This window comes from Labeo rohita, chromosome 14 (assembly GCF_022985175.1).
Source record: "Labeo rohita strain BAU-BD-2019 chromosome 14, IGBB_LRoh.1.0, whole genome shotgun sequence".
Taxonomy (NCBI): domain Eukaryota; kingdom Metazoa; phylum Chordata; class Actinopteri; order Cypriniformes; family Cyprinidae; genus Labeo; species Labeo rohita.
The window spans coordinates 21,540,952-21,564,550 of NC_066882.1; the positions used below are offsets into that span (position 1 = coordinate 21,540,952).

Here is a 23,599-nt window from a genome sequence, read left to right on the forward strand (position 1 = left end):
TATTAAATGTTACTATTTCTATTATGGAATTTTTATATTTAAGATAATTTACTCATTTACATGTAATTTCTCTAATGTGAGATCATGAACATTTTTAAACTGTTTCATATGTAGCAGACAATTATGGGAATATTATGTCATTTTCCCCATTTTTTTTAAATTTGATTATTTCTTTTTCCACAATTTTTAATCAGCGATTACTTCGCGATCAATTCTTAACTTTTTAAAAATTCACATAAGTAGTCCTGCAATATTTATTTATATATTTATTTTTTTCCAGATTTTTAATCAGTTCTTAACTTTTTTGAAAATCACTTAAGTAGTCCTGCGATGTTTATTTATTTATTTATTTATCAATTAACAATTTTTAATCAATTCTTAACTTTTTTGAAATTCACTAAAGTAGTCTTGGATTATTTATTTATTTGTTTATTTATTTATTTATTTATTAACAATTTTTAATCAATTCTTAACTTTTTTTTATAATTAACATACATAGTGATGCAATATTTATTTATTTGTGTATTTATTTATTTATTTTTCCACAATTTTTTATAATTTTTAATCACTTAAGTAGTCCTGCAATATTTATTTATTCATGTATGAATTTACTTATTTATCCACAGTATTTAACCAATTCTTAACTTTTTTTTTAAATTCACATAAGTAGTCCTGCAATATTTATTTATTTATTTATTTATTTGTTTACTTATTTATTTATACACAATTTTTTAATCAATTCTTAACTTTAAAAAAAAAAATCACTTAAGTGGTCCTGCAATATTTATTTATTTTTCCACAATTTTTCATAAATTCTTAACTTTTTTAAAATTCACTTAAGTAGTCCTGCATTATTTATTTTAGGGCTAGCAAATGATTAATTGTGATTAATCGCATACAAAATAAAAGTGTGTGTGTACTGTGTGTAATTATTATGTATATATAAATACAAACACATTCATGTGTATATTAAAGAAATATTTACAAGTATATGTATTTATTATAATTGTTTATAGAATTAACATTATATAAAAATATTTTGTACTTTTTTTTTTTAAATATATAATTAATTGGTGTGTATTTATATATACACAATAATTACACACAGTACACACATATATTAGGCAAACTCAGACTTTTCTTTTTGTATGCGATTAATCGTGGTTAATGGTTTGCCAGCCCTAATCTATTTATTTATTTATCCACAATTTTTAATCAATTCTTAACTTTTTTAAAAATTCACTTAAGTAGTCCTGCAATATTTTTTTATTTATTTTATTTGTTTATTTTTTAAAATATCTAATTTCTTCCTCATTTTTTGAATTTTGTTCACGATTTCTTTTTTCACAAATTTTTAAATCAACTTTTACCTTTTTTCAGAATTTACTTAAATAGTCTTGCAATACTTGCGTGCACATATTTATTTATCTATTTATTTATTTGTTTGTTTTACATGTAGTTTCTCAAATAATGTGATGTCATAAATATCTCTATTTGCGGTTTTCATCTGTAGCACACAGATTATAGGAGCATTATAGCAACATTTAAGACACTTTGGTCAAAAAAAAAAAAAAAAATAGAAAAAAAGAAATACAGACACTAAACCAAAATCAATTATCATCCTAATAATTTATCAGTGAGACAGGAAAATTTTGTGTAAAGATTAGTGACTTTTAAATAAACAGCAGTGCTTATATATATCTTATTCAATGTGACAGCTGATTCAAATTGTCATCACATGCGCATAAATGCTGATAGACAGAACAAATATGTGCTGTACTAAAAATGTGATTTCTAGAAAGTGATTCAGACGGTGTGAGATGAGGTGTGATTATTCAGGTGAGACTCACATGACCAGAAAGACAAACACCATGGTCAGTAAAATCCAGTTTAGCAGCCTTCTCTATGAAATGCGTACAACCCATTAAACACGTTTACACTCTTACAATCACTCTTTGAGGCCTTCATATCGCTGATTTCAGATTAGAGTGAATTAATCAACAAACAGAACCTTTTTACATGTTTAGTTCCTATTTACTGTATTTGCTACCTTTACAGCTTTAACATTATTTTTTTTCTGACAGTTTTCACACAGAAAAAACATCCGGGTCTTAATGAAGTAAATAATACAATATAAAGCCAAAGTCTGTCTGATCTGCAGCAGGTTTTTTTCTAGAAAGCACTTTTACAGTCTTACTGGCATCAGTGGCAACCGCCTGTTTGCCGTCTGTCTGTCTCTGAGTCACGATGAGGGACTTTTCCTCGTGACCTCACCTTTGTTCCCTGTTACTAACCAACTTGTCACAGTGTGACGTCACATCGCCCCATTCAACCATGCAGAAGTGGAGAAGCATCTCACCATTTTAAAATAAGGAACTAAGAGACTTCTGTAGAACCACCTTCCAGAAATTACAGTTTATGTAAATGAGGGAAGAACAAATGATCTCAAACAGATCTCGTACATGTTTTACTGAGTGGGTGAACAAGGAAGGAAGAGTAAGCTATTGGAAACCTTTGACCATGGAGTGCTTTCATAATGTGACCTGCAGAATATGCTTGTGTGTCTTTACTAAATCAGCTTTTAAAAAAATACCTTCGTGTGACCTTTGGCTAAACAAAAATATGTTTTGAAATATGTTTAGTTTATTCCTCCCATCCAGTTTACAGCTCCTTACGACTAAAGTCTGTGGTGATTTTGATCACAAAAGAAAGATAGGGAAACTCGTGATAGTTCATCCATCAATGTCAAAACAAAACCTGACGGACGTGTTTTTTCAATAAGCTGCTTAGATGGATGACTGAGAGTATTTGATTAGTAGGAAAACCATCAGTTTACATACATCATACCCCCCCCCACCCCCAGTTTAATTAAAAAATAAATAAATAAATAAATAAAACATGTTAAACTGATTTCATTCATTTAATAAAATACAATACTACTAATTTTATAATGTTTTTAAATTTTCTATCTGCGGAATGTTAGCATAATAATGTTTAGTTTATTTATTTAGCCTATTTATTGACCAAAATGACTCAAACTTTGCTGTAATATTCCCAGAATTGCCTGCTACACTGTAAAAAACAATTTGTTGAGTCAACTTAAAATAATTTGTAACCTGGCTGCCTTAAAAAAATTTTAAGTTCAGTCAACTCAAAAAAAAGTTTATTCAACTTATACTAAGTGACAACTTAGATATTTGAGTTGAATCAACTTAAACATTTAAGGCAGCTGGGTTACTTACCCATCTGTTAAGTTTAGCAAACACAAATATATACGTTGTTACTTAGTAAGTTGAATAAACTTATTTTAGTTGACTAAACTTAAAATTTGAAGGCAGCAGGGTAACAAATTATTTTAAGCTGACTCAACAAATTGTGTTTTTTATTTTTGACAGTGTACAGAAAGTTGTTTAGGAATATTTATGGCCTGAATTTAATACTAAAAACAACTAAAAACACTGAAAGGTTATTACAAATAATTTTTTATATCCTGATCCACCTTATTTTTGCAGAATGAGTGCTGCAATTTGTAAATTTAATGGTTCTGGTGTCCGGTCATATCGCGTCTGGCTATTTTTAGCTGTACAAAACTTGTTTTGCTGCTTGATACTGGAAATAGGTGTGTCTTACCATATTACTTTAATGTATTATCATAATTATGAACACACGGATATGTAGTGCAAACAGTTTTACCGTTCACTGCACGTTGTTTTTCTTCTCGTCATTTCCTGATAGCGGCTAATGAATCGGAAGTGTCCTCCATAGGCTTACTTCCGCGTTGAATAATAAGGTGGATATCTATATAACAGTATATATAGTTTTCATGCAGTTGTACATAAATTTCAAACATAATTCGTCACAATTCGTCATCTTAGTGCCAGATAAATAAGTTTATCAATCTACCAGCCAAATTACATCAGCTCATCTGCAGAAACCTGATGGACTGGTTTATTATTTCATAAAAAAAATATTGCTCGTGCAGATAAACTGCTCAGCTTTAGAGTAAGCACTTTATAAGCTCTCATTTTAAAATAGCTAAATCAACTGGATAAGATTTTTGATTTGTGGATAAATGTTAGATTTAGACATATTAGTCATGAAGAAGTAGTCTCGTGATTCATCTTAAATAATAATTCCCAGTGTTACGAATCCCCTTTGTCATTGTTTAAACTTGTTTCTCTCATTCGTAGTAATTATTCTGCCGCAGGACATGGAAACAGATGAGCTGGTTCGCAGGAAGAAGAAAGGAAGTTTTCAACAGCATTTATTAAGAATAAGCAGTATTCTTCAGAAATTTTTTTTTTTTTTTTTTTTTTTCCCTTACTGAATAATTCTTCAGTAGGAAACGCACACAGGAACATATGAAGACATTAGTTTCAAGTTAACCATTTTGTAGGCAAGATGTAGATTTTTTGAGGTGCACTCTTGTAAATAAATGTATTACTGTTGCTACATAAAAAAAAAAAAAAAAAAAAAAAAAACAGTGGTAAAAAAATTATCTATTAAGGAGTATTAGACTTTTCCAACGATATATAGTTTGTCATGATTAGATTTAATTGTAATATAGTGAGGCTAAATAAAAATGATTAAAACTTTAACTAAAATGAAAACAGAAATGATAAAAATAAAGTCACAATATTCACAATATTACCACAAACTATAAAAAATATTATAAAACAATAATATTAAAAAGTAAATATACTAAAATAAAAATTATAGTAAAATTTATTAGCCACTCTTGAGCTGTAAATGTGGCATGGGTGATATTTTGTCAGATATTTCTAACTGAAATTGTCTGTAAGGTCAGAAAAAGACAAGTCATTGTGATGTAATAAAGACGAGTCATTATTACATCAAATTCAATTAAATAATTTGAAGACTGAACACAAGCAACCAAGAACTCACGCAGCACAGCATGATTCAATCTCATTTTCTTGCATTAGACTGGTTAAAGTAATCAGTAGTCTCCACTGGTTCAGATCTTAACGAATGAGGTTGGCTGAACATGAGGGTGGGGTCACTGCTCATTGGGTCTTCTGGGAAAGCGGCACGCTGCGCACCATTAAGTCTCCCAGTTGGACCCTCTTCTGGAACTGGATGGACTTCATTCACTTGCTCTTGGATGGGATCCATGTGGATCTCTCCATCCTGCTGTTTCAGGTGCTGGATGATCTCTCTGGAGAGGTAATGGGGGTCACCTGTGTGCTCATCTGAAAAACAGATGTATGAATTCAATATTACAGACACTAATTTAAACAACTGTTTGGAGAAAACTGCAATGATTATTCAAACTCTAAAAGACTGTATTTTGATCATTTCAGAGACAAAAATTCTGACCGTTAAGTAGGACGAGCCGGTAACGGTTCCGGCACTCTAGAGAATCGTCCAAAATTTGGCTGAGGGTTCTGTAGAACAACAGGACCTGCTGTTTTCGTTCTCTTTCTCCAAACCCTGCACTGCTCTCATGGGACATCTGAAACAGCGTCAGCAGTGGTGTGGCATATTCCAGAACACAGCTGAAGGTCTAGGAACAGGAACACAAAGTGAAGGTAAGACCTTGGATTTATTTTTACTGCCACTACAGCTTTTAGCCACAAGGAGATGCTGTTTTGAGAGCTAAATATTTGTGTTGTTGCATCCAAATTTGCATATTATTCATCCTACTGTACTGTTGTTACTTTTTTTAATGCACCAAATTGAAAACAGTCTTTTCTCTTGTCACTAGTGTGTGCAAACTGCATCAGTATAGCATATAGTCTTACTACATAGCCTACTTAAAAGTTTGTACTTTCTCAACACCAGAGAAGTTCAGACTAGAAGCATGTGCATTAATATGCATCTTATCTACACTACCTAGTCAAAAGTTTTTGAACAGTTTGAAAAGTTTTTTTTTTGTTTTTTTAAAGAATTCTCTTCTTCTTACCAAGCCTGCATTTATTTGTCCAGAAACAGCAAAAACAGTAATATTGTGAAATATTTTTACTATTAAAATAACTGTTTTCTATTTGAAAATATTTTAAAATGTATTTTTTTTTTATTATTATTGTTATCAATACTTAAAACAGTTGAGTACATTATTTTCAAGATTCAGCATTTCTCTGAAATAAAAAGCTTTTGAAACATTATACACTATACCATTCAAAAGCTTGTAGTCAGTATTTTTTGGGGGAAAGAAATTAGAGAAATTAATACTTCTATTTAGCAAGGATGCATTAAATTGATCAAACGTAATGATAAAGAGATTCATAATGTTACAAAAGATTTCTATTTCAGATAAATGCTGTTTTTCTGAACTTTCTTTTCAACAAAGAAACATGAAAACATGTTTTCTACATAATAATAATAAATGACTTTTAAGCTGCAAATCAGAATATTAGAATGATTCCTGAAGGATCATGTGACTGGAGTAATGATTCTAAAAATTCAGCTTTGAAATCACATGAATAAATTACATTTTAAAATATATTCAAACAGAAAACAGTTATTTTAAATAGTAAAAATATTATTATTTTTTTTTTTCCTTATTTTGGATCAAATAAATGCAGGCTCGGTGAGCAAAAAAGACCTCTTTAAAAAAACATTACAAATCTTACTGTTCAAAAACTTTTGACTGGCAGTGTATCTCTCAATCAATGGTCACACCAGTGCTAGTTTAAATGCTAGCTTTATATTATCATATTTTTGCAGTGGTTTCATTGAAAAGGTTCCTGACCGTTTCCTGTATCAAAGGGCTTCAGTTATCAGTAATTAGCATTAGCCCACCTTATTGTCCTGGGTGATCTTGTAGACGCTGTTCTTGTAGCTACGTTTCCGCACCCCTGCTTGGTCCCGCACCAGTTCTGGAAGGTTCTCGTGGAAGACCACATTAGTGTCCTCCTCTTCAGGTTTGGATGGAACCTTGGCGTTGAGGGGCAGAAGGATATGTAGACGTGGAGAGCTTAGTTTCCCCCTGGTGGAGGAGTACTGGCTGACCTTGTTCTGTAAATCTGCAGGTGAAAGAACAGAACAGTGAAAATAGAAAGTGACCAGAATCTTTCATATGATCAGGTGCCTGGTTTTACAGCTCAGGGTCATCATTAAATCACACATCTGAAACATGAAATTATAAAGAATGTGCACACTGTACACTTTCATATGAAAGCATGAAGTGGTCAGGGACAACCATGCTCCAAAAAACACCATAAAATTAGTTTTATGCCTATATTTAAAATCTTTTGAAGCCATTCAATAACTTTTTCATGAGTTCATTCACCCTAGTATTGCTAGCACCATCCTCAGGAATAGATCTTAGTCTTGTTTGTCGCCATATTGGATTTAATGTGAAAGAAAACGAGGCTGTGAGGGAAGAACTTACAATCTTCTCAGTGGCACACATTGCATAAGAGCTGTTCTACAGAATTGGTGCAAACTGCTGTCCCACAACCAAAAAACACATTTAAGTATTAAAATCTTAGATGTTTACTAAGATGTTTTTTGTATTATTATTACGTTTCTAAAATTGTCACTACCGAAACAGTCACGACTGAAACATTTGGTGAAGTTTCAGTAGTGACATCTTGGTGTTATCCTATTAAATTCTCACTACTGTACCAGTCACGACCGAAACATGTCATCTTTTTTAGGTAGTGACAAAAGGGCACATAATCCTTTATTTGGGGAAAATGAACAAAATTTTAGTACAATTATTTTGTATTTTAGTATGTTTTAATTTTAGTGTTTTAATATGTGGGTTAAAATTCTGTAATGTTATGTGGTTGCTATCAAAACATTACTGTCACTACCGACAGGGGCATCGTACACTCATTATTTTCGAGGGGGGACGGTGGGGGGACCGGTAACTGATAACAGCTGTGTCCCAATTCAAAGACTGCAGCCTTCGGAGGACGGATCCTTCGGATGTAGCCGACTTGGCCTATGCAGAATGTTCCTAGTCTAGCCTTCGCAGGATTTCCTAATTGTGGCACCAGGATTGGTGTTCCCGATTGCCGCTCCTGTCGCTTAGCAACAGTGTGAGAAGAGAGCCACAATAGATGATATTAGTTTACGAAAATGAAAATAACTGGAGCCTGAATTGTTAGTTTTTGACTTTTAATGCACAAATTGTACTTTTAAAAGTATTAGGTTTAGACTTACTTTGAATATTGTAATGACATGAAAAATGCAAAATATAAAGTGGTTAACTGTTGACTTATATCTTACTAAAATGTGATTTTATGTTGTTTATTGTATAATTGATTATTATGGACCATGGTAAACAGACAAGTTTTTAATAAATTCAACAAGTTTTATGCAGTTGAATATAAAAGTTCACCTACAAATGTTAATGCCGCTCATCAGCGTAGCTGTCACAGTTGCTAGACAACAAGAACAGTCCTCCGTAGGCTGGACTGGTTTGAGTCCTTCGGAAGCAGCCTTCGATATCGCATGCATTTGTATTTGGCATTTGTTAATATGCCAGCAATGAACTTTGTTCGTTTCATTTGCAAAATAACAAAGTGGTGTAGTGTAACGTATTCCTTAAATATTCACATAGAAATGAGAAGTACTGATGGCTTTTTTGTTTTTCAGCAGAATACATACCTTAAAGGGGTCATCGGATGCCCATTTTCCACAAGTTGATATGATTCTTTAGGGTCTTAATGAAAAGTCTATAATATACTTTGGTTAAAAATTCTCAGTGGTAGTGTAAAACAACACCCTTTTTACCTTGTCAAAATGAGCTGTGCAAAAATCATCCCATTCTGAGGGGATTGCTCCTTTAAATGCAAATGAGCTCTGCTCGCCCCACCCCTCTCTTCTCTCTGTGGAGTGATGAGCCTGTTTACTTTAGCCGCATTTAGTGCATTTACCCGCTAAATTTGCTAACTAGCACATTATTAGGAAAGGCGATCACCAAGATTCATTTAAAAACCCCTTATACTCACTTCTGCTGTAGGTGAAGCTGGATCACAAATAATTTGCGCGAACATAGAAGGATATATGTAGATCGGTCAATTGAAAATATTGTTGTCTAACTTACATCCCTGCTCCGGCATCGAAACAATAGAGGTCAGCAGGGGCATTCTAGGATGTTTATTTTAGGGGGGCTCAGCCCCCAGTGAGGGCATAATAACAAAAAATAAATAATTAGATATTTAAATAAAAAATGTTTGACTAATAGGGGTGGGATTCCACTGTATTGTGTAACATTTGATTACTGAATAAGCCAAATACAAGTCTTTCTGATCTCACACACACACCTGTTTACTGTACAAATACAAAATTTTACTGTTTACATTTCTAGTACAAGCCTTTTTCCTCAACTGAAGTATGCAAACCTTTTTGCCACATGCATTTCTATTTTTATGTATGTATTAGCTTTTTATACTATTTAATAGCGCTTGCTATTGTGTATGCTATTATATTTTAAAGAAATATGTAGTTGGTTAATTGTATACACTTAATTATTGTCCTAACCAACTCCTAACCCTTAACATACCCTTAACATTGGAAACCTGATTGAAATATTTAACCTAATTTATTTCAATATATTCTATATATATTCTGGTTTTAAATTCAGTTTTCTTGTAAAGAAAGACTTGTATCTTTGTGAGACTTCAGTTCATTAGCTGCAGCACAGCCATTCATGTCTGATGTGTGACACGCATAAAGTGCAGTAAAAGGTAAAACAATTGCGCTACAAATTAGTGTGTTTATTGGTACATTAATAAATGTAAGATAATTTGAATACAAATGCTAGTTTATAGGATTCAGCAGAACAATGAACTGTTTCGCACAGCTAAATAGGCTAAATGGAGATTGCTGACACCACCAAGTTCACACCAGGTCTTACATTAAAAATGGGATTTAAAAAATGAATAGTTTTTGTTTTATGCTTGAATCAGGTCTCCTCTAGATGGTGCTGTCACAAAAAATAGGGTCTTAGAAATGTTGATCAAAGTATGATCAACTTTTTGGCCTTTTACAAATTTAAAAAATGTTTTCAAAATACAATAAATCTCATAAATCACACTTGAAATATTGTTGAAATTGTTATTGATTCACCTCTGAAAACATTTTAATAAAATAGCAAAAATAAAAAAAAAAAAAAATAAAAATCTTAATAGGTCAATATAACCCTTATTAAATTATATTACTTTGTTTTTTGTGGGAAAGGACAAATATTCCAAAACGTTCTGAAAATACAATATGAGAATTAACTGCACAATGAGTAAGTACTTTAGATGTTGTACACTTTGAATACATACATAATTTGTGGAAAAAGACATTTTTTTCAAGACGTTTCCAACTCTGACTTTGAACCATTTCTGTAGAATGGCCCATAAAGCTCCTAGATCACGTAATTTTTTTTTGTCTAGTTACAGTTTTTAGAACAATCGTTTAACAATGATGCTAAACCACAACACAATCAGTTGATTGCACTGTAGGCTACTTCTATCCCTCACAGCCTCTTTTACATCCTTGTCAAAAATTAAATATGGGGCTACCCTTACTATATCTATGCAGCAAGAATAATTTTATCTTTACTTTATATCAGATACAGCCATGACATAACTAATACAGTTATTAAGTTAGCAGCCTTCGAGTAAATCGTGTGTCATTATTGCCCCCTTGAGGCCTCACAAGTATCTTTCACATGTAAAGTGCAAATAAGCGTACCTGGAAGGACAAATTTGAGGTAGCCGATATAGAAAGACCAGGCCAGACCATGTGCCACATTCATCTTCTTCATTTCACAGATTTCTGAGATCTCAACCGGAGCAGGGCTCTGCAAAAACATAAAAAGTAATATATTTTACTTGTTTAATTTATTTGTACAGTTTTTTAGGCTACTTTTATGTTTGATTGTCCACAGCTAAGCTGCAGCGCAAACACAGTTGTTTGCAAAAAATTGTAACTGAAATTGAGTGAGATAGGCAGATAATTGTATGGCTGGAATGGAAATTTTAGCTCCCGCTGTCATTCTGAAGTTTCAACCAAGCTGGGGTGAAGGATGAAATTGTGTAATCTTCAATATTAGGAGCAATTTATAAATATAGAAAAGAAATGAAAAGAAAAACTGCAATCAGAAAACCACAGGGATATTCTGAACATCTCTGAGCTATTAATATCAGTATTACATTATCAGAATCAATATAAAAAACTGGTGTCCTGATAAATCACACCAGTCTCTGTGAAAGCAAAGATAAGCAGCTGAGATTATACAGCAACTTCAAGATGACTGTAATATAATCATATAGTGTACTTTGAGCTTCATGATTTTTTTGTGTGTCCACCATGTGTTAAATGAGGGCTGGGTGTGTTTTATATTTCCTTTGAGCATTTCGAGTTAAGACTGAATATCTTTTACCTTCCAAACTGTGCTATCTGATATTTTTGAAGATCCTCTAATTGTAGACTCAACTGCATAGACCACTTGAAAACCATTGCAAATTTAAGTCACTGTTGTTCCTTTAGGATGCAACTGAACTAGTTAAATAAGTATGGACTAAATATCAGTCACATAATCTTTTGATTTAAACATATTGTTCTTCTGGCATGTGATAAATCTTACCAGAACCCCCAAGCTTTTAAGTAACAGGTAAACGGCACACATGAGGGCCACGGTGCTCCACTGCTCTCCAGAGAATGAAACTCCACCCACCGTTAGCATGAGGAATACGGCACACATTCCTAAAACGACATGCCTTCTGAAACAAGCCTGAAGGATCTCACTTAATTTGCCATGATACCTGGAAAAGAACATAATATTTATTGAAACAAGACATTTTGGAACGCATTCATCCAACACGTGCTTTCCTTTGAACCCTTCCATTCCACAAAGGTTCTTTATTGTGGAAAAGGCTCTTTTTTTAAATGTTCTTTTCTATTGGAACCTTTATTTTTAAAAGTGAAGACAATGTTTTATCCTATTCTGCAACTAAATTGCATAATGCAAGGACATATGAAGTGTACAACTTGTTTTCTAACCTTTGCTTTGAATGGAAGAGCCACTCCTCTGCAAACAAGAACACACTGTGAATAAACACCTCTACTGTGATGCAAAAAGCGATCATTCCAACTCTCTCGCTGAATCTGTCAGAGTCCAGCTGCCAAGCAGACAGCAGCATGACAAGCCCCACTCCTGCAGCACACAACATCGGCAGCCTGCTGCGCTCTCTGGGGACCAGAGCGTCCATCTGAACACAATTCACAGTGTAAACATCAACCACTCAACAACTCCACAGAATTTACAACTGATGTACTACATTTTTAATGCCCCAGAGGTTGATTTTTAACAAAGCTAACAGGTTTAAAGTCAATAAATTTATAAAACATTAGGGTAGAGTGGGGGAAAACGCCCTCCTTATGTGTTCAGAAAAGTTCAGTTTTAGTGACTGACATAAATTATAAACAAAGTAGGAAAAATGTCAAGAGTTTTCATGTTAGATTTTTAACAAAAATTACATTTGTACCAAGGGGGTGTTTTACCCCACCCATGGGGGCGTTCTTGCCCAGTCTGACAAAGCTATTTGCTTTAAACATTTAGAGCAAAATCAGAGTACAGGCATTTTTTTCCCTTCAAATTAAAAAGGATATAATCAATAATTATTAGTTACAAAATTATAATAGCCTATTTGAAACATTTTGTCAGTTGATGCTAACTGGCTAGCTAACCAGCTACCTGATGCTGAAGGTAATTTTTAAATATAAAATTTGAATATTTTTATTCAACCAACTACTTAGAATTCATTTGAATGAAAAACAAAGGATCTGATGTTCAGAACAGAGTAACTACAGTAAGTGCCCATTGCTCTCCTGTTTTTTTTTTTTTTTTCTTTTTTTTTTACCCGGCTTTGGTTGGGGTGTTTTACCCCGCTGACTATCTGTTTGATTCCTCAACTTTTCTTCCGTGCAGCAAACGATCATACTAGTGTGATTTGAACATTCAAAAATGCAGTTTCACAGTATTTTCAGCCACACAGTTCATTATTTCTGTCTTACAAGCATTCAAATAATCACAGAAGTACTGGGATAAAAGTTCATAGTCCGGATATAAACTCTGATATGTAAGGCAGAGATCAAAATAGAGTAAATCATGCTTTTGTAAGTTAATTTGACATTCCAAATAATGTTAAAGATTTATCGATTACGCTGTTATGCCAGTAGGTGGCGAACGGGGGCTGTTAATAATGTATTTGTCTTTGATCATTCATTCAAAAACACGGATTCGTCCGGTAATGAACCAAGTAAATCTTGAGTGAATCACTGAATCATTCACCTATAAATTAGGCTTACATGTGATTTTGTTTAGGTGTCTAATGTTATTTTTCCCTTCAGAATCGTAAGAGAACAACAACATCCATTTAAAAAACAACAACAACAACAACCCAATTTATCCAGAATCATGCAGCTCTATTTTGCAAACATATTTTGATTTTTTTTTTTATGTAGCCTGTTGATTTTTGTTCATGGTATTCAGCTGAAACTAAATGTTTAGCAACAATGAAACAGAATAAATATGCTTGATATCATCTTTTATTCACATTGGAATCGAAACTTGGAACCGAAAAGCATCGGAATCGGAATCGAATCGATACAATTCGAAAATTCGAAATCGAAAAAAATGTCATTCTGAAAATATGATTATATTTTTATTAAATTACACATATTCTCTATCTACAGGCCTTACTGTTCTCATATCATATATTTGGGGGAGAGTGAGGACGGTTGCAACACCTTTTGCAGTTCATTTAGTTTCTCAGAGACCAGAGCCAAAATGTTAATACAATAAAGCCACATCTGTCAGCTACTTACCCACATTGCTACTACTACTACATATATTGTACATATCGTATAAATATGATGATTACTACATATATTGTAAAAACGTTAATTTGGTGTAAAGTTGCTTTTGCAATGATATAAATCGTGAAAAGCGCTATACAAATAAATTTGAATTTAATTGAATGACTGCAACATGTGTACATATGATAATATACGTACAATTTATACTTAAATAAACAAAGTGAAATGTTGCATCTGACCCCACAACAGGGGGCACTTGCAACATTCATCAAAATGTAATTAAATCACTCTTAAATATCGTTTTGCTTTACTTGTGCACAGACAGGTTTAATAAGGTAAATTAGCTGTATAAAACCAAAGAAGAGGAAATGGCAAAACATACATAAGACGTAGATACCTATATTGAAAGCGGTTCGTATAATCCATAAAATTACAATTATGTAACGTTAAGCTCAGAAAACACTGAATAAAATGTTATGTTTTTACAATGCGTCATACAAACAACTTAGACGCCATGACCAAAAATCTGATCTTTTAAAAAAAAAATTTCTTGTACCATGAAAATAATTTTTTGTAGAAGGAATGGTCACGTGGCTGGTTTCTTCCAGGAAAGATTAGTGCGGCAATAAATCATGTGCAGTATGATTAATATGTTTTCCCCCACTCTACCCTATACTCTAAAGTGTGTTTTAAGAGAACTGATTTTTTCCCCCATATGACAAAACTGTCCATAGTTCAAGAAACACCCTACAGCTATTTATGCTTTGCTTTTACACGTCTTGACATTCCAGAGAAATTCTACTTCAACTTTCAATTTTGAATTGCTTCTTGTTTTGAACGTAGTGTTGTATTACAGCTGTGCATAAGCTTGCGTCTGACCCGGGTTTACGGGAACTGCCACTCCTTGTTTTACCACTGTCTTCTCTGAAGCCTCATTTGGGTTTACAGCTCGTTTGCATTTCACCCGGAATGACAGATAGAGATCTTCACCTATTCCAATACGGACAGCGCGAAAGTGGGAAAAAAACATCTGCTCAGCACCTGCTGCTTTATTTCGATATCCAACTGTAAATACGGAAATTACTCGATCTAAACTGACTTGTACAAACCTTAATACTGATAAAACTGCTTTATTGGTGTTCGTGTTTGCTATATGAATCACGCACGGTTCATTGTGTGGATTGTCTAATCGAAAGTGGTGTGAGTCTGCTTCGATTTAAACACAGTTTTGCAAATTTAGAATGGTTTGATTCGCAGTATATGTGTTACAGTTTATTTTAGTACGTTTTTTTTGTAGCAACCCCCAGTTTTAGAAAGCTTAGTTGTCATACCACCTTAGACCAGAGTGGACGTTCAGTTAATACACTGAGTTAAATGCAATATTAAAAAAATAAATAAACTGATTTGCCAAGTTGAAACGTATACAGTGGTCCCCAAAAACATTTTGACTCCTAAGCCATATAAATGTATGAATGTCAGTACATCAGCTAAAATGTTTTAAAGTATGTTTATGCTATCCAGCATCTATTATGCTGCTTGATTTTGATATTTTGCCCTCTAATATAATTACTGTACTTGTAAAATGATAAGAAGGTTGATTGTAAGAAATGATAATACATGTTCAGTCTTACCTTACATTAGCTTTGATTGTGACCGATTTGGTTTTTACTTTTCCGTGCAATCTTCTGATCTCTCTCTCTCTCTCGCTCTGTCTTTATTAGTTGCCTCTGTCTTCGCTTTCACAACACACCTTATTTCTTTGTGTGTTCTTTGCCAAATTCACTTTCAGTTTCAGTAATGGAAACATAGAAGTCCTTCTCTAAACAAGCTTGTTGTTTTGGAGTTTTGTTTTCCAAATAATGCACTCTACAAATGATCTCAAAACATGTAAAATACATACACAATATGTTGCCTTCAAAAATAAATTTAAGTATGAAACAGTATGAAATATTGAACATAGGCTAATTAGAGTACATATTTATAGTGGATAGGGAACATTTTGAAAATGTGGGACTCAAACCAAATGTTTTAGGGCCTTGGTCTTGGAGGGTCGGTGTCCTGCAGAGTTTAGCTCCAACGCCAATTAGACACACCTGAACCAGCTAATTAAGCTCTTACTAGACAAGCTAGAGCAAGTTGGAGCTAAACTCTGCAAGATATCGGCCCTCCAGGACTGAAGTTGGGCACCCCTGTTTTAAGCCCTAAAAAAAGCAGTGATTTGCACTTTAGGTCACTAATCATATAATTAAATTCTTGATATTGATAATGTGAACTGTACAGGTGGTCAGATGTTGTTCCAGTGAGAACATATTGAATTATTTTTCTATGCAGCTCCAGAGATTGTTCAATGACTCTTTGTACAGGTTACATCTATACACCAATAGGTGGCGTCAGGTGACTGTCTTAATGAATCCGTTGAATGGATGACTCCTTCATTAGCCGCTATAGGAAAGCAAATGGCAACTGTTTGCATTACAAATCAGTGTGTTCATATTTAAGATAATACATTAGATAATATTGAAAGACACACCAGTTAGTAATTTAAAGCAGAAAAATATGCTGCTTTGTACTGCTAAAAATAGCTGGAAGCGGATAAAGCCAGACCCATAAAATTTACAAATGGCCGCACCCGCTCTTCTAGGAAAAATAAGGTGGATCATGGGCGTCGGAACCATTGAATGTGGGTGAGACAGGACCTATATCTACTACTATAGTTAAACCATGGTAACTAACCACATATTAACAATGGTTTTGCTACACTATATAGTTTCACCATGGTATTTGTAGTACAACGCTGGTTATACAAATGGTAGCTAATCAATCTGCCAAAAAAACGTGGTTACTATACATTTACTATAGGCCTAATAATACCATTATTCATTTTCCTTAGGACAAAACATGAGCCATGATAATGGAAAACGTTCAGTTTTAAGATTTTTCTATAAAGATATATTCAAGATGTAGCTATTGTTGTACTAATTTTGACATTTAGGCAAGCTAAAACAATAACACAGTCCTAATTTAATACCTACATTTTTCTAAAATATATGTAGGCCTATACCGTGCAAACAAATTACAATGAGGTGGTTGTTTTGCAACAAGGTGTAGATGTGTTGATGGAAAAATGTGACAGATACAAGAAAATTAGTGGAAAAAGTAAAACACACACATGAAAGACAAAGAGATGTCAGGGAAAATGAAGAGACCAAAAAAGGAAATTGGAAATTCAAGAGATAACCTTTAATTATTTTGCATGGCCCCAGCTGATTTAAACACTTTTATGTGATGATGATGGCCAAACAAAAAATATTATCCGTGGTTTCGTCTGGTGTGGGTCTATGGAATGGCCAGGATTAGTGTGAGATTTCCCGGCCTGAAATTTTGTCCCAGTACGGACCTTGGTCCTGAATCATTCCTTCAGCCGATTAGTTCAAAAACACTGGTTCGTTTAGAAATGAAACATGCGACTGGCTGCGTCCAAAGTAATTTTTTTCTAAAGTAATTACTTCGCAACCACAAATAGAGTATGTTCTAGTATAAATGTGTGTAGTATAAATATAATCTGGACGTACAAAATTTGACATGTTGTCATTGTTATGACATACCAGCATCACTTGCACTGTCACTGCCTTTCATCAATCCTCTCCCGTGGCCTAATGGAATAGTAAAGTGTTCTTCATATGCACACTTAAGAATCACTCCGGAAGCAGGTCATCCAGGTACTTTTTGCTTACTCTCCAAGTACTCTGAATTCAGTCATACTTATTTTGTCACATACTTTTTTGCACATTATGTAGTAGGGATGCATCCGATTAAGGATGCAGCCACTTCTTTATGAATGAGTCGAAGAATCATTTATCAAATGATTCATTTTGCTAACGCTGCTACATTCAGGAACAAAAGAGTCATTGAATCACTCATTCAGCAGATTTATTCAAAACACTACTTTTTAATTCAAGAAAAACAAACAACACTAAAATAACGAAAGACACAGTGACCATTAAGTCAACATGAAGTGTGCCATTTGGGACAGGATCTATTCTTATAAGTGAGTCTTGAATCATTCATTCATTTGATTAGTTTCAAAAAGATACGTATGAGTCACTGAATGCGCCTTGCAGTAGTTCTGCTGAGACTTTGGAACTGTTTTTGTTTACGTAGGTCTACTTTACATTCATGTATATTTTATTCTATCTTTTGAGTGTGGAAGGTGTAGGTTGTTATATTTTAGTGAAGGCTTTTATATTTAAAATGCAAGTGCAAGTATAAGCCTACATGTAAAAAGTCACACTGACATTTAGTTTTATTGTATTAGCATTTTTTTGCTTTAATGACCATTTGTTTGTGTTTGTACAATATGCAGCTTGTGCATCAAATATCGTTCTAAATTGCCATCTGTTGATCACAACAGTCTCCTATGTGATGCTAGAATATTTTCAGAGAAATATGAGCCATCTGTGTGCTTTGTGACCCATATATGTCTATCCCTCTTGCTTTCAACAACATCTTGGCAAGATAAAATTGAGAATGTAGGATTACCTGTAAAAATCACAAGCTCCTCAGGCTCCTCGTTGATCAGCACATTTATATGGGCTTGTTAAGTGGTGACATAATGCGTCCAACGAACGCTGTTTCCAGGTCCAAGCCCCAACTCATTTCACTTTTATGAGCACTGTTTATTTATATTAAACATTTAAGCTAAACGTTTTTTAAATTTACGGTGTACACTACAGTCTCCACGCTCACAGCGTCCCAGACACAAATAATTTTTATATTTATTTATATTTTCATTGTGATTTCATTATGGAGTTGAAGGGTAAAATTAGAATTTTTTGGTAGTATTATATCACATTGTGAGTGCATAATTAGTACCGTTTGTTGTTTTCTCTTGTCATCTGTTTGGACCCGGAAGTCAAGGAACAGACTTCTGATAATCACTGCAGTTGAGACATTTCTTGTAATCAGAAACCAATGCGGCTACTAATGAAACTTAACAAGTAGAGTCATTGTGGCGTGTATGTTCATGTATTGCTTTTAATAAGGGTGAATTATATGAAACCTGTCAAGAACATATCCAGATCATGTGCCGCTGAAGGCTGGAGTAATGATGCTGAAAAACTATCTTTGCATCACAGGAATAAATGACATTTTAAGTTTTATATTAAAAATAAAAAAGTTATTTTAAATTGTAATAATATTTCACATTATTACTGTTTTTGACTGTTTGATCAAATAAATGCAGCCTTGTTGAACATAAAAAAAAAAAAAAAAACTTTCAAACATAATCTTTTAAAAACAAATCTTAGACTTTTGCACGCTTATGTGATTTATATATATACACTACCAGTCAAAAGATTTTAACAGTAAGATTTTGAATAATATATTTTTAAATATTTTTTACTATTTAAAATAACTGATTTCTATTTGAATATGTTTTAAAATGTAATTCCTGTGATCAAAGCTAAATTTGCAGGATTTTGACTCCAGTCTTCAGTCACACGATTCTTCAGAAATCATTCTAATATGCCTATTTACTGTAAGAGAAACATTTATTATTATTATCATTATTATTATCAATATTTAAAGCAGCTGAGTACATTTTTTATTTCTTATTCATTAAAGAAAAAAAAAAAAAAAAAAATATATATATATATATATATATATATTTTTTTTTTTTGGCGCAGCAAATCAGAATATTAGAATGGTTTCTGAAGGATCATGACTGGAGTACTGATATTAAAAATTCAGCTTTGAAATTACAGATATAAATTACTTTCTAAAGTATATTCAAATAGAAATTTTATTATATATATTATTATATTTTATTATATTTATTATTTTAAATAGTAAAAATATTTCAGAATTTTACTCTTTTTGCTGTACTTTGGGTCAAATAAATGCAGGCTTGGTGAGCAAAAGAGACTAAAAACATGAAAAATCTTACTGTTCAAAAACTTTTGACTGGTAGTGTATGTTGAACATTTTTTCTTTTTGAAGGAGACGCTGATGTCCATGCTGATTTATAGTTTAGTGTTTGTGAGACCCGTGACACACTGGCAATGCGAGCTGAATAAATCAGAAAAATCCAAAAGGTTCATGCATATTTTATTCAAGAGTAAAAAAAGAGATTTGTCCCATAGGGCATGCTCACACTGTCCGTACTGTAGGTCAGGAAATCATGATGCTCAGAATGAAGCTCCAGAGAAAAATACAAGATATAGAATCACAAATAACTCATGAACGTTTTCATTATTCATAAAGTAAAGCACAATGAGCAACCGAAACAAGGATGAGGCAAAGTGGAATAAACCAGCAGAACTCTTAATAATAATCATAATCATAATAATCATAAGTAAGTTGTTTAGAATAATGATCAGAATATACTTCTCCTTAAAAATGTGAGACACGTTAAGGTGTGTCCATATTCGATTTACATTTGAAATAACCATGCAGTCATGCTTTGGCAGCCCGGATGTCTTTTCACAGAATTATATGTTCCTTCACACTACTGGATAACTTCTGTACATCGATAAAGAAACGCAAAAGGTTTAACACCTCGTCGGAGCTTAATTAACTGTACAGCAATGTAAACAAACAAAAAAACAGACAAACAAACAATAAATAAATAATAAATAGCTCGAATACAAAATAAAAGAACATGAAAATAAGCCATAACAAAACGGTCCTTAAAAATATACGCCATTTATATACAAAATAAACTCCCATGAATTATGCGTGGCTGGAAATCCATTCTGTCTAGTGCACAGACACAGGACAAGGACCTGTTTGAAACCACCCATAACAGCCCGCCGCAATCCCTCCGATCAAATCACACCCCTGTTTCTCACACACATCCGCACACACACACAGCTGACTGAACGCTTCCCCCCGTCGCTCTGCTCCGGAGCGCCAGAGGAGGCGGGAAAGTGTCAGACTGCCATAGCAACCGCAGCACGACGTGACAACGGCGGATTTACACAACACAACGAGCACACAGCATGAGGGGCGTTACGGCGACTCCAAACCTCTCCGTTATTTGCAGATTAATCGTGTGAAGTTATTCTGTGTAATATTAGTTATTCCATAGATATAGTGATTACTAGTAGCAAAACATAGAAGTGTGAACGTAAACGGTTATAAGCTTCTCGCGCAAACGTGCGCTCCGACGCTTTCGAATAAATAGAGCGTCAGCCTCGTGTTTTATGTTTCACAGCAGGCCAAGAAAAAGAAAAAAGGTAAGCGTTTGTGAAAACCTACTTATCATCATCATATATTAATTATATATCACATGTCGCCCACACACGCACACAGACACGCACGCAAAGTGCAAACACGCATAAATAAACATCTCTTCGGACAAAGGAACAGGAAATGCACTCCGTGTTCGTGATTCCATTACATAGCCCCATATCCATAAAACTACATATCCCATCATGCAACTCTCACGCATGATCATCTTCGCGCGGCCCGTCTCGTCGTTTGTTGTTGAGGCCGTTGAACGTCAAGCAGGGAGTTCTGTCTAAATATATCACATAATCCATCTGCTACATAGACGGTAGCAGTGAAAATGAGGGGAGAGGGGAGAATTGCATTATGGGAAGAGGAGGAGGAAGAGGAGGAGGAGCAGGGGCGAGCGAGGGACGGGAGGAGGAGGAGGCGGAGGCGGAGGAGGAGGAGGAGATGAATCACTGGATATTGCTGTTGTCGTCCGTGCCGTTGGATTCGGCCATGTTCATCTTGCCCATCGACAGCCCCACGCTGTTGACCACGTCTCGGCGAGGCGGCATGCGCTCGTTGATGCGGTCCAGACCCTTCGCCTCCTCGAAACTGGTGATCTTGTGCTGTGGAGAAAAGCCACGGATGGCTATGAGAGAAAAAGAGAAAGAAACGAAAAGCAGTCAGCAATTGCGCATGGGCAAAATCCAAACCAGACAAGCAGAGGCACCACAAATGATCACATACTGTGAGACAGATGAGTGTATTATTCTACAAATTTGATACAGTCACAGAGCGTTCTCTTGACATGGTATATCACACATACACACGTCTGGGTCATATTTCACTTCAAAATCATATTTTGCATTTTCCTTCCAATATTATTCGTGTAATGTGAAAAAAGTTCAGAAATACAATATATACAGTATTTAAAAATATATTATTTACTTTGAATAAATAAATGCATGTATGTATAAATAAAATTATCTAATTTTTAAATAATAAAATTAATTATTTTACAATATTAGGAATGTCCAGATGAATAACGGTAATGGACATTTCAGGAGCATTATAGTGGAATATTGATAATATTAATAATAACAATGCACAAATATTAATCTGTTTAATATTTTGCATGCATATTAATATTTTCTTTATGCAACCTTTTTCTTTTGATTATTGGAGTGAAATATGATCTGGTATGATTTTAAATTTCACTCATACTGTAGACAGATATCTCTTCAAACACTCCACTGATTTACTCCGCTATGTAATAGCCACATTATAAACACAAATTCACAACTGCACGTTTTTCACAACCAGTCACACACACAATATACAGTCAGTGTTGGGAAGGTTACTTTCGGAAATGCAATAGGTTACAGATTACAAGTTACCCTGTTTAAAATGCAGTAAGTTGTGTAACTATTTCAGTTACTTTATTAAAGTGATGTAACTGATTACTTTTTGATTACTTTTCTAAATTTCTAAAAAAAAAAAAAGAACTTGAATTTAGATTATAATAATTTATTTTAAAATACAGCCACCACAAAATCAGACTTTAGCTCTTCTTATTACTTTCAGATCATTTTGAGGTTAAATACTGATTTAAAATCATAACAACATATAGTTTAATAGCTATGATACTGTTTTTGAAATCAAATCTTTGCATAAAAAAATGCCTTGGAAAAAAGTAAATCTTAAAAGAAATACAGCATATACAGTTGGAGTCAAATGTTTACATACAGCTTGCAGGCAGTGTATGTAAACATTTGACTTTAAAAATGTGAATGATTTTACCAAAATAAGAGGGATCATACAAAATGCATGTTATTGTTTATTTAGTACTGACCTGAATAAGAAATTTCACATAAAAGATATTTACATATAGTCCGCAAGAGAAAATTTTCTTTAAAAACCTAGGATATGTTGAATAATATTAATCTGTTGCCTAGGCCCGTTTTTGATTGACTGCTCTAAAATATGAGACATCAGTGTTTCAGGAGTTTAGGACACATGCTTATTCAATAACTGTTTATGTACAGTTAAAATCAAAAGTTTACATACACCTTGCAGAGTCTGCAAAATGTTAATTATTTGACCAAAAAAAGAAGGATCATACAAGATGCATGTTATTTTTTATTTAGTACTGACATGAATAAGATATTTCACATGAAAGACATTTACATATAGTCCACAAGAGACAATAATAGTTGAATTTATAAAAATGACCCATTCAAAAGTTTACATACACTTGATTCCTAATACTGTGTTGTTACCTGAATGATCCACAGCTGTGTTTTTTTTTTTTTTTTTATTTAGTGATAGTTGTTGATAGTTGTAGAGTCCCTTGTTTGTCCTGAACAGTTAAACTGCCTGCTGTTCTTCAGAAAAATCATTCAGGTCCCACAAATTTCAAACAATGTCTGTATGATTTTGAGATCCATCTTTTCACACTGATGACAACTTAGGTACTCATATGCAACTATTACAGAAGGTTCAAACGCTCACTGATGCTTCAGAAGGAAACACAATGTGTTAAGAGCTGGGGGTGTAAACTTTTGAACGGAATGAGGATGTGTACGTTTTTCTTATT

At 33.6% G+C, this 23,599-nt stretch overlaps 2 protein-coding genes across 5 annotated transcripts in view; both read right to left on the bottom strand.

The window, feature by feature from the left end:
- Nucleotides 1–4,475: 4,475 nt before the first annotated feature.
- On the bottom strand, nucleotides 4,476–15,512 carry sting1 (stimulator of interferon response cGAMP interactor 1). The gene is made up of 7 exons (XM_051127230.1): nucleotides 15,420–15,512; nucleotides 11,971–12,179; nucleotides 11,555–11,732; nucleotides 10,660–10,768; nucleotides 6,763–6,986; nucleotides 5,338–5,524; nucleotides 4,476–5,210 (listed from the first exon to the last, which is right to left on the bottom strand). Exons 2-7 carry the CDS (start codon nucleotides 12,177–12,179, stop codon nucleotides 4,927–4,929), a joined length of 1,191 nt encoding a protein of 396 aa, XP_050983187.1. The 5' UTR covers nucleotides 15,420–15,512; the 3' UTR covers nucleotides 4,476–4,926.
- A 4,364-nt stretch (nucleotides 15,513–19,876) lies between these two features.
- Nucleotides 19,877–23,599, bottom strand: part of ppp3cb (protein phosphatase 3, catalytic subunit, beta isozyme) — a 53,127-nt gene continuing 49,404 nt past the window's right edge. For all 4 annotated transcript variants that reach the window (XM_051127225.1, XM_051127223.1, XM_051127224.1 and 1 more), the window contains one exon: nucleotides 19,877–21,652. In XM_051127225.1, the coding sequence (XP_050983182.1) occupies nucleotides 21,474–21,652 (179 nt within the window). In that variant the 3' untranslated portion in view covers nucleotides 19,877–21,473. The remainder of the gene's footprint in view (nucleotides 21,653–23,599) is intronic.